General features: G+C 42.3%; 1 protein-coding gene across 3 annotated transcripts in view; it reads right to left on the reverse strand.

Moving 5' to 3' along the window:
- Positions 1 to 365: 365 nt before the first annotated feature.
- The window catches only part of KCNJ6 (potassium inwardly rectifying channel subfamily J member 6), a 173,870-nt gene continuing 157,576 nt past the window's right edge, over positions 366 to 16,659 (reverse strand). For all 3 annotated transcript variants that reach the window (XM_068144612.1, XM_068144611.1, XM_068144610.1), the window contains one exon: positions 366 to 4,640. In XM_068144612.1, the coding sequence (XP_068000713.1) occupies positions 4,315 to 4,640 (326 nt within the window). In that variant the 3' untranslated portion in view covers positions 366 to 4,314. The remainder of the gene's footprint in view (positions 4,641 to 16,659) is intronic.

The raw sequence follows: 16,659 nt of genomic DNA on the forward strand, positions 1-16,659 counted from the left end.
CACAAAGATTTAAAGTTTCTTTGGGCTAGTGGGAGAACTCAAGAGCCAGTCAGCTCTTGGCATAAAGGCTGAGGCTCTGCTGTTGTTGTTATGGCAGGGTCAGTTTCTTGGGAGAAGTGCGATGTGTCTTTGTATCTCCTGGGCTGAACCCAGCTCTTCTGTCTTCTGAGTAGCCCAACACTCTGCAACTGAGGTCAATGGGAACTTCTGCCCTGTGGTTGAAAAGAGAAAAAAAAGATTTCTTTCCTAGTTTTCAAAGGCCTGAGTTTCCTCTTTAACTCAAGCACAAGAACATGGGCAACCTCAGATCTGGGCACCTTCATCCACCGGGGTTAAATCCAGAAGCTGTTGTAAAGTTAACCTCAAATGATTTGCTGAGCACTTTCCTCTTGGTTTTACCAGCACCTTGTCTCACCTGGTTTGTTGGGAACCCGTCTTTGGCATGGCATCTCCTTTCTCTTCCTTGCTGACTCAGGGCTGTGAAATCCTCCCTACCTGTACACTTGCAGCAAGACCCTTTGTAGAAGCAGATGTCCAGCTTTAATCATGGAAGTTAATTTTGTTGGGATAGTTGACATCGAAGCATATGACTGCAGAACTGTAGGGTAAAGATCTAGACCATAACAGTTAGATACTGCTAAAAGAATGTTTGGGGTTTTGGGGCTTATTTTGGAAAAAAAAAAATCTGAAATGTATTTTAATACTGGTAAGATGGTATTTATTACTAAATAATAAGTCAGAGCTTCAAGTAGTTGCTGAAGGCCAGATTCTCACCTGGTACAAATTTGTCTTGCTCCATTAAAAGCAGTATGTCTGTTTCTATTCTCAATACCTGAAAGATCTGGTTTGGAAACCTGGGTGGAGGAGAAACAATTAGTGTGTTCTTAAGAACAAAACAAAACCCACAACAGAAAAAGAAAGCAAGAAAGAAAAAAAGCCAGAAGGAAGCAGAGAGGACTGTGCAACACTGTTCATGATGCCTGTACAAAGCACCCCTTTGGCATTTCTGTTCATCAGAAGAAGGAATTGAGAGCCACAGTGGATTACTGAGAGCCCACATTTGTCTCTGCAAATTCTTTTGCTCCTGGAACTGAAAAGATAACTCTGAGGAGAAGACATCAGAATGTATTAGTGAAGTCTATAGAGATGTAATGTGTCTTGATTAATTATGTAGTCAATTATATTTAAGCTATTTACTCTTAATGAAAACACCACTCAGTATATACGGCTTGAAAATCCATTGTTAATTAACAGCATTCAATTCTTAATTGTCCTTTTACCAGTTCGGTTGAAATCATTGACACAAAATACATTGTTAAACTGCTTAATCAATCATTGTAGAAAAATAGAGGTGTTTGATAGGGACATTCTAGTACAAAGTTTATGTGAAGCTTCCCATTGAAAGCTTTGGAGGCTTCTGTGTTGGGTTTTTTTTCTGTTTTTTTTTTTCTTTTTAAGCTTATATTACAAAAATGAGATTTCATAAACTTTACAGTCCGTACTACCTTAATACCAAAGACAATAAAATACAGGGAGGAGGGGGGAGAGAGAGAGAAAGAGACAAACACACACACACCTTAAACTTTAAGTGCCCTATTCACAAAAATATAGCTTACACATGCGCATGCCCCAGTGGCAGAAAGTCTTTTGTGCTAAAGGACACAAAAAAGGATTTAATTAGGGCCCTGAGCTGCTGTTCTAATTAACACGATTTTTTGTTTTTTCTTCTGTTAAACTGCAGCAATGAATTATACAGTGGCCCAGTAAATTACAAGAGCAAAAAGCAGGTTTATCCTCGGAGGAATTTATGCTTTCAGCTCGTGCACCTTTCACTAGGACCGCCATGCACAGGTGGTTCATCGCTACCGGCGCTGCGCTACCCCTGGCTCCTCTGCTATAAGGCTTCTGTCTACCGGTGGAGCTGTGGAGCCACCTTTCCCTTACAAATGCTCAGTACCCTTCTTGGGTAGCTTGAAGAATGGGTTGTGACGGATGAACTGGAGCACTTGGCAGCTGCTGATGTTAGGGCAGAAGAACGAGCTTTGAAAAGTCTGCTATCTCACCAAAGTTAAGTGTAAGGAAACTTTACTGAGTTGGCAGAATCAGCCATCCCAGGTGGAGGGAACAAAAAAAGAAATCCATATTCTACATAATTCCTTACATCATGCTCCTTTGTGAGAGCCTTTTAGAGAAGATGGCCAGACTTGAAACAAAAAAAATCTTTCCATCCAACTTGATCTGCCAGTGCCTGGTGAGAAAACCTTTCCCAACACCATACTCTGCCCCCCTGAGCACTAAGCATAGTTAGAGGACATGCAGAAAACCCCACTGATTAACACACTCGGTGAAAACTAGCAAGGGGCAGTTGCTTCAGAAGAAAATAGGGGGAAAAAATGAAAGCAGATGTGAATTTAATGTGAAAGCTATATCACAGTGCAAAATTTCCACCTGCCCACTAAGGTTCTCCTGAGTTGTTTATATCTCTTCTACTTTAACCTAAATGTTTCTGTTAAAAAAAATAAGTTCTTTAGACTCTCTTCAGTGTGTTCTTCCTTTCCAGAGCAGGCAGGTATTAAAAATGAAAGGCTGCAGCTTCTTCTCTGTAACTGACAGAAATGCTATTCTTGGTGGGCCTGACCAAAAGCCCACTGAAAGCAATGCAGTCTCTTTTCAGCAGGTAGTATTTTATGCACGCTGGGCCTGACTGAGTGGTCCTTAGCACTGGGAAATGCTGCATCATACAAGCAGCCCCTTACAGTGCCTGTCTGTGAAACTGTGACCGTACACACCAGCTCTCCTGCTTGCAGGAGCATTGCCATGTAAGCTATGCAAATTATCACTGCCTCATTAATCTTAAAGTTGTCATGTTGAAATGTACAGGATTTACACTGATTTACAACAGCCAAGGAGCTAACCTAAGGTGAAGAAAGTTGTCAGGGAACCACTCTCCTGAGCGTTGGTAGCAGGAGCTGTGAGTTTAGCTGAGAGACCCTGTTGAAGCATATACCCAGGGATGTTGCACCACCCATGACTCTGCTGGACTGGCCAAGCACCGACACTGTCAACAAATGGTTTTCATTGAGTATGACTTCAAATGAAATTCAGTGGTTTCTTTCCCTGTTGAGTAGCTAAAATCTACTCCCTAAGGTGCAACATTTGGTTTTCAATGGCTTTTGCTGTTTCTATAGCAAACTACTCTGCTGAAGTCCCATGGTTTGGGTTGGGGAAAGGGAGGAGTTTCCCTAGGTATTGCACATAAAGGGTAAATACCTTCACATGAAACATGCTTGCTATATGAAGAGTATACAGGAAATTCTGGTTTGCCATGAGCTTGCCTAAATTTTAGGTTGAACTGCCAAAATAATAACCAGGAACAATTTGCCTTATTCGTAAACATTTTCACAGTATATCAGTAATTATGTTACAATTTCTTTACCCTGCCCTCTTCCAGACTTATGGCTTTTTAGAGTCAGTAAAATGATCTTGTTTTGCAAGCAGTGAGGTACTCTAAATAGCTGCCAGTCTGGTACACTGAAGAAAATGTCATGCACTAGAAGAGCCAAAGATATGGGGGGGAAGTAGTGGGGGAGGGGGGAAAATCAATATTGCAATCCAAATATTAGAAAAGAGATGGGTAGTTAGTTTTTGCATCCCAATATTTCTAGAACCCTGTTCCTAAGCCTACCTTAATTACACATATATGTACATTATTTAGAAGTTCTTTACTACAGTACTTTTGTACATGCAGTGTTTATTACTAAATGTGAAGTGAAAGTAATTACATAAGGCATATGTACAGTATCGTATTGGGTTACAGACCCCTCTGCTCACCTTTGTCTTAAAGCTGCAAGGCCCATTTCAGTATGTGAAGCTGTTCTGAAACAGATAAAAAACTGGAGCCAAACCCCATTACTTTAAACATTAATCAGTCTTTCCTTTTAAATTCCTTGTATGTATTCACCTTACTTTTGTTGTTGCTGTAGTTGTTGATGTGACTAAACCTGGAGGTCTGAACTCAGAGAGGTGCCAAGGAAGCCAGCACTCATTACCAGGGTGGGGAATCAAGATTCCACCATTGACAATGGGTATTGCAGCTTTAACCCATGCTTTTGCTTAGTCTGTGAATTTCTTGAGTTTAAGTTGGGCAGGTAGATATTTTGCATCTTAAGTATTTATTTTCCCAGAATTAAGAATAGCAAGGAAGAAAAAAAAAACACCCAAACCAAAAGGAAAGCATGTTGGAGAAAGAAGGTGTGGGGGAGCAAAGGGGGAGACGATTAAGGAGGTGATGTGGCTTTAATGCCTCCAGTAGTTCTACACTTTGGACTCATTCTCCAAGTTGGCCACATCACCATTTCTTTCATTTTGGTCTTCTTGATTCTTTTCTTCCTCTTCAGTTTCCAGCTCAGCATGCTGGTCCAGCTTGCTGGAAACAGACCATGTCAGGGGCAGTTCTGCTCGACTGGCCATCTCCGCTAGTTCTTTGGCACTGTAAACTGGTGTGTTGGTCTCATACGTTTCATGAAAACTGTTGTAGTCAACTTCATAAAACCCATCCTCCAGAGTGAGGACAGGGGTGAAACGGTAACCCCACAGGATCTCACTCGTTATGTATGAACTTCGAGCTTGGCACGTCATTCCTGTAACAGAGAAGGAAGAAGTGCTGTAAAGAAGGAAGAAGTACTGCTTTCCCAAATCCTTAGTTAGTTTTTTTTCATATAGGCAGGGAAGTGCATGCAAAAAGGCACATGCCAGAGAAGACCTAGTTTTGACATCATACAGGGTTGAGCTTAGAAAGCAATTTTACAGCACATAAGTTCGACACCTTTTCCTTCTGTCCATGTGCATAATAATAAGCAATGAGTCTGTAAGCAAAGATTAACATTTCTTTATTAAATGCGTTTCTTCTTCCTACATTTCGTCAGCAAGAAACTTACCCACTGATAAATCTCAGATGGCTTATCAAGAGCGTACATGACTTGCACCATGTCATCCTTCAGTTCCCCAGCATGTAATGAAACCATGCTGCCACACTCCGTGTTTGCCCAGGCTAGCTGAGGAACTTACACAAAAGCTTTTGTCTTCTGGAGCCAAATCGTGAGCCTGTGAACCATGGGTGGACTTGGCTGTCCGAGAGGTTGGAGATGCCTTTGAGTTGTGCTACTTTGAGGTTTGGGCTGGTGGCCTGTGCACAAACACCAACAAAACTCCTGAAGGACATTGCGATAGTGTGTGAATTCAGATAACTGGGACTAACTTCTTTGTTACTAACTTCACAGCTCTACTGAACCTCACTGTGGGAGCTGTTATAGGGAAAAAAAGTCTGTAAGATACCGTCTTTTGTTAAGAAGTGTAGAAAGAAGTGCCTGTTCAAAGTGTTGGCCAGTGTTTTCTTGGTGAAGAAACACCTGCCCATGGCAGGGATCTGTTAAGTGGAGAAGCTGCCCTATCCCAGAGGAACAACTCAGGTAAGAACTATAATAAAACATTAATGCTGAAGAGTGGAAAGGGAACCCCAACTTACCAGGAAAAAGGTCAGAATAAGTGAATTTAAGAAGCAGAAACATACTGCCAACAAAACGGGAGTACATTTTCATTTAATCATGGGCACATTATTAGCTTTGTGTTACTAAGCAAATTGGAGCTGAACAGCACATGTTGAACAGTTAATAAACAGAGTTCACATAATCCCTGGACAAGCTTGCCACACGTCAGTTTAGAAGGTTACCATAGTTTCATAGTTTCATAGTTTCATTCAGGGTTGGAAGGGACCACAAGGATCATCTAGTTCCAACACCCCTGCCATGGGCAGGGACACCCCACACTAGATCAGGCTGGCCAGAGCCTCATCCAGCCTGCTCATAAACACCCCCAGGGACGGGGCCTCGACCACCTCCCTGGACAACACATTCCAGGGTTTCACCACTCTCATGGTGAAGAACCTCCTCCTCACATCTAGCCTCAATCTCCCCACCTCCAGCTTCATTCCATTCCCCCTAGTCCTATCACTACCTGAGATCCTGAGAAGTCCTTCCCCAGCCTTCCTGTAGGCCCCTTTCAGATACTGGAAGGCCACAATTAGGTCACCTCGGAGCCTTCTCTTCTGCAGACTGAACAGCCCCAACTCCTTCAGTCTGTCCTCATAGGAGAGGTGCTCCAGCCCTCTAATCATCCCTGTGGCCCTTCTCTGGACACGCTCCAGCACCTCCACATCCCTCTTGTAATAGGGGCTCCAGAACTGGACACAGTACTCCAGGTGGGGTCTCACCAGGGCTGAGTAGAGGGGGAGGATCACCTCCCTCGACCTGCTAGCCACACTTCTCCTGATGCAGCCCAGGATCTGTTTGGCTTTGCGGGCTGCAAGTGCACACTGAGAGCTCATGTTGAGCTTTTTGTCCACCAGCACCCCCAAGTCTCTCTCCTCAGGGCTACTTTCCAGCCAGTCACTGCCCAGCCTGTATATGTGCTTGGGATTGCCTCGACCCAGATGCAGGACCCTGCACTTGCTCTTATTGAACTTCATGAGGTTGGCTTGCGCCCACCTCTCCAGCCTGTCAAGGTCCCTCTGGATGGATCCCTTCCCTCCAGCGTGTCTGCTGCACCACACAGCTTGGTGTCATCAGCAAACTTGCTGAGGGTGCACTCAATGCCACTGTCTATGTCACCCATAAGCATATTAAAACACCATAAGCAATTAAACACCATAAAACACCATAAGCAATTAAAACAAAGATGTTCAATTTGGGGCCACAAATGGTGGTCTGTAGAAATGTGTGTTGCTTCTTTGCACTGCTGGCATTGTATAAACTCACATGGAAAGTCTCAGAAAGAGCAATAATTGGTCTCTGATCTTTTACAGGGCTGTGCAAACTGCCCCAGATTGTTTTGCCTTCATTCTCTGGAACCTCTTCTTCAAGCTCATCTTTCTTGTGAGGCATGAAAACTGCTGTTGGTTTGTACTGTGTCTTTTTCTCTTATAACATTAGTTTAGAAAGACATTTACCAGCTATTACCACACTGTGGTACTTCAGCTCTTCTCCAGCATTTCCCTCCACTCACTGCAGTGTTTCAAACCCTGCAGAGTGGTGTCTGTCTGGAAAAGCTTCAGTGTGAAACCTGCTGTACTGTACCTACCTGCTACAGCTGGGTAGAAATAGGACCATGTTCCTACCTTTCTCTTTCCTCATGCTTGACAGAAACACTCAAGCCTTTGTTTTTCTTGATTTTACAGGACAGAACATGTTTGCATTTCGATTCTCAAGTAGTGCACAAATGGATGCATAAAGACCTTACCTTACCATTCTTTTATTCATTTCACATGTTTGAAGGGCAGAAGGACATGATACGATGCAACAAAATAATCTTTTGTGAAATTTCCTGTGTGATTTTTAGTCTAAAGGAGATCTTCTTTTCCCCCAAAATTACAGAGTGAGAGGAACTTGGCAGCACACAGAACACTGTACACATGAGAAACTCATTAGCTGTACAGCAGCTTCCTCAAGGGAATTTCTTTTTTATTATTTTTATTTATTCCCCCAGTGCTTTTCTGGGCAGACCCAGAGGTGTGGATACAGTATTGAATAGGATCTCCCTGCCCCAGAATGGAGTCACCAGCAGGCTGGGGACAAAGAGGGATAGCAGCAACCCATGCTGTCATGATATCTTCCCTGCTGTCTCAGACACCCCTCTGGGCTGGTCTCTGACCAGTTTCTTTGCTGCTCCACAGTGGAGTGCCAAAACCAGTGACCTCTGGATGGTGTCTCCAAAGAAGCCATTCCTAAGACTCATGTATTTCTAAGCCTTTTTTCTACTTCTGGAACTTTGGGAAATTTGGAGTTTTCATTACAAGGACAATGAGATTAAGTAAAAAAAAAATATAGAAGTCCCTTTGAAACAGTATTACCTTGCTGTGCTCAGACCAAGCGCTAAGTGATCCTGTTGCTTTGGTCAGGAAAAGTCTGTCTGATTGGTAGGAAAGAAGGGAACACTTTTCTGCAGAAGTCAAAAAGATTAACTGATTATGTTAGAGTAACAGCTCATTAAAAACAGAGCCTCCTCTGAAATTTTGACCTGTCTTGGTTTTTAAATTTAGTCTCCCATTCAGCAGTGCTTTAATACCAATTCCTTTCCCACAGCTAGACAAAATATATTTGGAACTAGAATGAAAGATTTAGGATTTTTGAAGCAAGTAAGTTGGAATAAAAAGACTTTATCTTGAGAGGGACATGTATATGAGAGACCTTATCATGATCTTTAAAGGTCTGAGAAATCTAATGCAGAAGCAAAATTTCTAAGTGTACCGCAAGGATTCCAGATTAAATTGTGCCACAGTTGTGGAGATCCCTGAAATAGTTGTCAGTGTGCCTGCATGGTGCTGGAAAGACAGAAAGGTTTCTGCAGTTCTGTAATGTGTGGCTTTATCAGCCTCTGCCTGTGCTGGCTTAGAGGTCCTTCAGCTCCATGGTCAACAGAGCTTTTGGACTGTCTTTTCTGTCTTTTAGGTGTTCAGGAGGAGACTTGACAGGGTGCTTGGTTGCATGGTTTAGTTGATTGGGTGGTGTTGGATGATAGGTTGGACACAATGATCTTGAAGGTCTCTTCCAACCTGGTTTATTCTATTCTGTTCTGATTTTGAGCCTTTTTCATAGATCATAGAATCATAGAATCAATAAGGTTGGAAAAGACCTCAGAGATCATCAAGCCCAGCCTGTCACCCAACACCTCATGACTAATAAACCATGGCTTCAAGTGCCACGTCCAATCCCTTTTTGAACACCTCCAGGGACGTTGACTCCACCACCTCCCTGGGCAGCACATTCCAATTTACATGTTTCAGGACACTCCATGGTTTTAATTGTCCTGTTAAGGAAATGTGCCTTTTATTACTTGCTGTAAGATCTGAACATAGTCTTGGTTGACAGTGAAGGCTGCATCTTGAGACTGGGGGCATTGTAGGCTTTAAGCTTCTGAGTATTGTCTGGTTTGTGCATTAATTGTGTGTTTTATATGTAACTGTAGATCTGTTGCACAACATCTTTAAAGATGATTGTGGTTCGACATTTTGGCTAGTATCTCATTTTAATTGGATCCCTTCAGGGTAGATGAGACCTGGGAAGCCTTTGGAGCTACTTAGCTCAGCATTAATTGGGCTTCTTCAAAACAAACCGTGAAATTATCAGACTCAAATAATTCATTCTAAATTAATTAAAAGTAGAACTGGAAGGAATGATCTATTTGAGAAGGAACACTGGAGCCCAGGAAAAACCTTGAGGCTGGACTCGCAGGCCCTGCTGTGACAGGCGTGGAGCGAAGCTGGGGCAGCGGGTGGTGACAGAGGAACATTCCTGCTAGGCAGGGCAGCTGCTTGCCCCTGCCTGTCCTGGCACGGCAGCTCCACAGCTTCCTGCACCATCTGTCCCTGCTGCCATGAGGTGATGGCAGTGGCAGGATAAGGTTGCAGAGCAATGGGCTTGTGCTTGCACCTGTTCACCTCACCGCACACTGTATTTTAAATGTGCTGTGAGCTGGTGAGACCTCTGATGGTTGCCCTTTACTGCCGTCTCACTCCTTTAAACTTGAAGCGTTTTTAACGAGTGCTAACGAGCCTTTATATATGTTGCAGCTTTCTGTTATATCTTAAAGACAGCATTTTGGTCTGTTGGTTTTATGTTTCCACAGGCTGGGGAATCATGACAGAGGGTTGTAGAAATACCTGATTGCTGGGCGAGTTACCTAAGTAGTAAAAATTAATTGCCATCTTACTTCATTGTGGGTATTTATATTATGTTTAATGTTCAGTTAGAGCTTTGTGGGCTGTAACCAGCATCATAAGATTTGTCACTTCTCTGTGAAAGAGACACACCATGGCTGATAGTGTTCCTATGACTCCCTCATCCCCGTTCCTAGATCAGAACTATGCAAGGTGATTGGTAAGCTGAGTTTTGATCCTTGTTATATCAGAAGAGACAAAATAAGTTATGGGGACTGAGTAAAGGAGAATGTTTTTTTAGGCAGCCAAGCTAACACAACAACATTTTTACTGTTCTGCTAACAGATGTCTGAAGTAAGCAATTAGTTACTACTTTGGATGGTCTGGTTGCCACACAACCAGTGTAATTAAAACTTTAATTTATCCTCTAAGTGGTTACTGTTCTCATTTAATAGGTGAGGATCTGAACTGCAGAGACTTGAGAAATGCAGAGTGAAGAGTGGCTTGTGAGCAGGAGTCAGCCTGCTAAGCTACGTTCTGATTGCATTGAATTTGACACACAGCTGGACTCCTGTTGCAAGGTACCTGACTGAGGGTGGGTATGTTGTAGAGGGCACATCTGTGACATTATATTCTATTTGCTTCAACAGGGACCGTGCTCTGGTTCCTGATAACGTGGGCTTTTCCTCCCCAGAGTACAGTGCAGTGTCTGGGAGCCCTACCTGACTTAACTGTGGACACTAATTCAGTGTACCCCATCAGCAGTTTTCCTTGCAGCTAGAACGAAAGATTTTATCAAGCTCAGTGTTTACGCCATGCAGTCTAAGAAAAGGACAGAATAATTCCCCTAGAATAATTCCCCTGAGCTGTTGCCGATATGCAGCTAAACTTACATCCCCACCTTTGATTAGAATTAGTAACAAAGTTGATGCCACCTTCAGATTCATTACACTTGAAAAGTTGCCCTGTGCAGTTTTGAGGTTACAGTTTGTTCCTGCTGTCTATTGCTATTTATGCTTATTCTTTGCACTGTCTTACACAGTACTACAAGAACTTGTTGTGCTGACCCAGAGTGACTTGATGCATTTCCTCATAGAGCATTTAATTTAAGACTTCATGGTACCTTGCACAATCATATGTTGCGCCATGCAACCTTACCATATATTATTTCACTTCTGATGGAAGCCATTAAAAAAAATAAAAAAGAAAAGCTATTAAAAAGTCAGAATCCCCTAATCAAATACATTTGGGCCAAACTACAGTGATTTTCAGGACAGCCTACTGTAAATTACACAGAAACAGCCTCATTCATCTTTAGTTTTAATTGAAGTAGTCCTTATTACAACAGGAGTTCAAGTTTTCAAATTCCACTCCTGTGACTCTAAATGAAATGAAGGGGACAACAATTATTGCCCATCACTGACTGCATCATTTTGGCTGACAACCACAAGATCAAGCCAGTTTTGAGGTTCAGTGATTTCCTGCTGGCACTTAGCAGAACACAGCAGTCTTTCTTGATGCACAAGGTAGAATGGGATAGCCCATAAGAAAGAACGGTTTTCAGTCATTACATGGGACATTTACTTCACAGTTCATCCTGAAATAAGACCTCAACAGCAGAGGACTCAGCTGTGCACAGGAAACAGTGGTGTCCCCATTTCTAGAGTGAGTGGAGTTTCAGTTGTACAGGAGTACAGAATCTGGTTTGGAGTCTTCAGATGAGAGCAGAAACTTCCATGTGCATGTGCAATGCTCCTATTATATTGCTTAAAAAAAACCCACCAAAAAGCTATGGTGACTTTTAAGTTTGTATCTGTGCACTGCTCCAGTGTTCATTAAGCATTGCCAAGCAGAGTGCTACAAGGCAGAGAGATGGTCTCTGCCCAGATGACCTTTTGGTCTCAAATATATTTGGTGTAAGATTTGTCAGTCTGCTATTTTTAGATGTGAAGGAGAATGAGAAAGTAATGTGTGCTATTAAAAACAAGCAAAAGGCTAGGAGTCAAGAACTGATTGATACCTTGGTTCTCCTGCAGACATTGTGTGGGCTTTGGCAAATTACCTAGCTTTGGTGGGTTCTATTTTATTGGTGTGCCACAAGGGACATGCTGAGATATAAAGGCAGTAGATGTGTTTGTAATACATTCACTTCTTCCTCTAGACTTTTCACTGTCAAATCTGCACTAAACAGTTCTCCCTGGTGTGAAAATGATTGCCTCAAAAAAGAACAGAGATTTAGAATAAAATTTCCACAGTGTTACCAAGTTATTGTCAGAAACCTTTTCTACTATTTAATTTGTTCTCTTTAATCAAGCTTTGAAAAAAAAACCAACAAGCTGTACTCTGAATTCAACACTTTTTGTAAAGCTGAAGCTTCAGTTGTCACTGCTGGAAAACCTTGCAAATAGCAAATTTCCCCCCTCCTATTTGTATTTATGTACATCTAACAAGAAATTGGTGGGTTTTTTCCACTTTTGAGTATGTAAAGTATATCTACACCTATATATAACCTCTCATTCAGAGCTAGCAATGGGAAATTCCGAGGAGCTCTGATATCTTGTTTCAGAACACACCTAGAAATTGGATATTTATGTCATCCTAAGCAAGGCCTAAAGCTCTTGAAAGGACTTAAAACTGGAAGAGTGCCAGAGTGCTTTTCAATATCTGTGTTTCAGCATGCCTGAGAATCTGTGCACAACACCCTCATGCAGTGGCTTATGAACGGTGTGTGTGTCTTCCCCCGCCCCAACTTCATTGCAGCGTGGCTGCTCCTGGACCTGGTGCAGCAACTAGAGCATGGAATGTGTGTGAAAGGAAGGGAGTTGTGGGGATGGATATTTTATCCTGTAAGAATATGAGGACTTCACATCCATTGGCTTTTGTTTGTTTGTTTGTTTCATTTTTCCTTTTAAAAAAATGGTGTTGTTCCCCCCTCTAAATGATTTGAGTAGTTTGGTATTTCTATCCTCCTATTTTTTAATCAGACCAAGAAGCTGATTGCTATATTAGAAATTTTGTGGCTTTGATCTAATGCCATCTGTGAATTCTGATCAGAGGTCTTTGTGGTAGCTGCTGTTTTTGTCTTGCAGCTGATGATGGAACCAGGGCCAAGAGGGCCAATGAGATCCTGGGGTGCATTAAGAGGAGTGTGTCCAGCAGATCGAGGGAGGTTCTCCTCCTCCTCTACTTCGCCCTGTTCAAGAGGGACAAATATCTGCTAGACAGAGTCCAATGGAGAGCTACCAGGATGATTAAGGGACTGGAGCATGTGCCCTGTGAAGAGAGGCTGAGAGCCCTGGGGCTTTTTAGTCTGGAGAAGAGACAACTAAGAGGGGATTTAATAGATGTTTATAAATATCTGAGGGCTGGGTGTCAAGAGGGAGGGGACAGGCTCTGCTCAGTTGCACCCTGTGCTAGGACAAGGGGTAACGGATATAAACTACAGCACAGGAGCTTCCATATCAACATGAGGAGGAATTTCTTCGCTGTGAGGGTCACAGAGCACTGGAACAGGCTCCCCAGAGAGGTCTCCTTCTCTGGAGACTTTCAAGACCCACTTGGATGCATTCCTGTGTGACCTGTGCTAGATTCTATGGTCCTGCTCTGGCAGGGGGGTTGGACTCAATGATCTCTGGAGGTCCCTTCCAACCCTTAACATCCTGTGATCCTGTGATGCTTGCACAAGAAGTGAATAAGCATAGGGAATTTTGCTGATGAGAAACCATAATTGCACATCAGTGAGACTTTCTGAGGCTTCAAAATCTATTTCTTTCTCAATAGGATGAAAACAAATAACAAGTATAAAAAAACATAATCAAATTTATATTAAATCAAATTCTAAGCCAAGTATAACTTGGATCAGCCAAGGCATTCTGTTTTCATTCTGACTTCTTCAAATGTGATATATTATATAATGCAGCATCTAAATTAGGAAAATATACTAAATATTTTTTATAAATGCACATCTTTTTTTTGTCTTCTCCAGTAGGAGATTTCAGTGCCAGTGAAAGTGATCTTTTCCAGTGGAAAAATGTTGACTTAGAAATATTTGGTTTCCTTGGTTAATCTTTTTCCTACCAGGAATTAAACACACTTCACAGAGTCTTTTGTGTCAAATGTCTTGCTTTCTAATGGCAAGTAGCTTAGTTTATGCATAAGGTAGAGAAGATTGTCTGATTCAGTCTCAAATGTGCTGCCACTTTTAGCTAACAGTACTATATACGTTCCCAATAAACAGCTTCTCAAAGAGATGGTACAATTACTATTCAGCCAATATTTAACCTTCATTTAGCCTTACATTCAGGCTGTGCCCAGCAAATCAAGCTGCCTGATGTGTATGAATTTTAATCATTTTTTTCAGCTGTGCTTTTTGAAACGGATGATGATTACATTTTTCTGTCGACTAAATCGGTGGAAATTTAATATATCAGATAATGCAGCGTCTGACCAGAGAGAGAAACTTGTTCCACAATTGGTACTCGGAGTCCTTGGAAACGGGAGACTCAATTTGGTGGAGCTGGAACACGAAGTACCAGGATTTTGTACCCTGCTCTGTGTTTGACTGTTGGGCTACATTTATAGATTTGGTGGTTTCTCAGACATTCAATCAATACCACACAAATGCTTCATTTCTCCTAGCAGATACTTGCAGAGGTGGATACAGGGCAATTCTGTTTTACAAAGTTGTAGTACGTGGTTACGTCTTCAGTGGCTCTGCTTTCAAAAAGCAAAGTGCTGGATAAACCTGTCATAACCTATTAAAAATACACTGCTATTAGTCCAATGACTTCTGCCCCACAAATGGGATGCTCTTTGGCATGGTGCATGGGCAGCCTGCTCCACAATTCCATGACAAACAGCTGGGAGCAGGCGGCAAAGGCAAACTCCAGCTGGCTACAACCTTCCATCAGGTAGATGGCAACAAGGTCTCCCCTGAGCCTCCTCTTCTCCAGGCTGAGCAAGCCCAGCTCCCTCAGCCTCTCCTCATAGGGCTTATGCTCCAAACCCCTCACCGGCTTTGTGGCCATTCTCTGGACACATTTGAGCAACTCAACACCTTTCTTGAATTGAGGGGCCCAGAACTGAACACACTACTCAAGGTGCAGCCTAACCAGTGCTGAGTACAAATGCATGTGCCTATCTGCATTAAGCTTCCCATGGCAGTGTCCATGGATGGCATTAGTAGAGCTGGATGCTCTGCAGGTTGTATGCTCAGCTGCTGAGAATACAGACCCTAAATGAAATGCATTTGGCCTTGGAACAGGGTAGTGTTTTTTACGTGAGAGCTCTTCCATTCTTAATGCTCAGGGATGGCTGGGAGAAGAACCCCTTCAGTTGGGATGTTATTTGCTGTGAAAGAAGTGTTTGCTGTAACTGCTTGTACCTACTGTATGCTTCTACTGCCATGACTGTGAGAAAAGCATTTAATTAAAAAAGATGTGTGATCTATTTCACCTCTTGCTGTGCAGACTTCTTAAACATGTAATTTTAGCCTGCATGTTTGGATGGCTTCTGTTTCTCTTCCTGAAATGTCACTCACAAAGAGATCAGAGAATCCAAGCTTTCCTCCATTCTGAACTTTACTGACTTGGAGCTTTTTATTAAAATGTCACATTTTACTGTGGAAATGTTTATGAACCCAGGATTAAAGACAAAACAGTGTGAATACACAGCATGGCACACTGTAAAATTCAGGAAATAAGGAAGATCACTAGCTGTTTGACAACAAAATCTTGTGAATCACCCACCAAGAATTTTCGTGGTTGTTTCCAGGTTTGTGGCTAATGGCATTGCTGAAGTCTGGTTTAGCTGCTGTGAAATCAGAGGAGAAGATGAAAGGGTTCAGAATAAAGCACTTGTTTCTGCCAGGCAGATGCTAGCAAGAAGTGATATTTGGAAATGCTACACAACTAAAGAGAAATTATGTTCTATCCAAAAGCAGTTGGGTTTTTGTTAAGCAACAGAACATTTCAGTGGGGTTGCCTGGGCAGTTTCATAACAGTGCATCCTTTTAGGTGGGCTGAAAACCAAGCTAAGCGTAGGTAGGTACACTTGTTTTTAAAACAGACAGCTTGAAGAAACCAATTTTTCTAAAGATATCCTAGTTTCAGAGCTTTTGGGTTTTATTTATATTTCACCTGAAAGAGTATCAAGAAGACTGGTGTAAAGGTGCTCCACGATTTTCAGAAGGAAGCTCTAAATCCTGATGGAATTGCTAAAACTATTATAGCCACCACTTGAGAAGGCCAGCTACTACCACACATCAGCCTGCAAAACCCAGCTGGGCAGGGGAATGTGTGACAGCTGGATCAGCCCACCTCTGTAGTACTGGCTAATAACAGCACAGCTGCTTTCTGGTTCTTCAACCAAGCAAACAAGCAACCGGTCCTTTCCCTGGGCATTTTGCATGAAGCATAGCTCTCTGAAGGTGGTGGTGGTTAATTCAGCTGGCAGCTCCTCCTCTCTTCTCTCTGTTGGCTTAAGCATGGACTGCCTCTAGCCCTGTTCCTGTGGCCTGTTTGCAATATAGCCCTTGGCAGGTGAAGAGATTTTGCTCAGATATTTTGAAGCATGTCTCTGGTTTCATGAGTCTTCAGAGTAAGAGTTGAAGGGGGTCACTGTTACAATCTTGTCTGATGAACACCTGCACTGTATGTGGCCCTGTGTTAACACACCTGCTTTGGGAGGAGGAGGAGGAGGAAGAGGAGATTTATTTCAAATGGTGGGTGTGAATAGTGGATCCTAGACCTTTGAATTTTCTTAACAGGAGAGAGTTCAAACAACCAAACATTTGTTCAAGCTATCATTTTGAGTGATGAGTCAACTCCTTTATGAAAATCTTTTTTAAGGAAAACAGTTCAATACAATAAGCTTTAAAAGTCATCTGCCATAACAAGAATCTTTAATTAACATTTAAATTAGGTTTATTGATTCAGCCATTGTTATCTTTA

This window comes from Melanerpes formicivorus, unplaced genomic scaffold (assembly GCF_026170545.1).
Source record: "Melanerpes formicivorus ecotype bairdi unplaced genomic scaffold, bMelFor1.0.p_v2 SCAF_11, whole genome shotgun sequence".
Classification (NCBI taxonomy): Eukaryota; Metazoa; Chordata; class Aves; order Piciformes; family Picidae; genus Melanerpes; species Melanerpes formicivorus.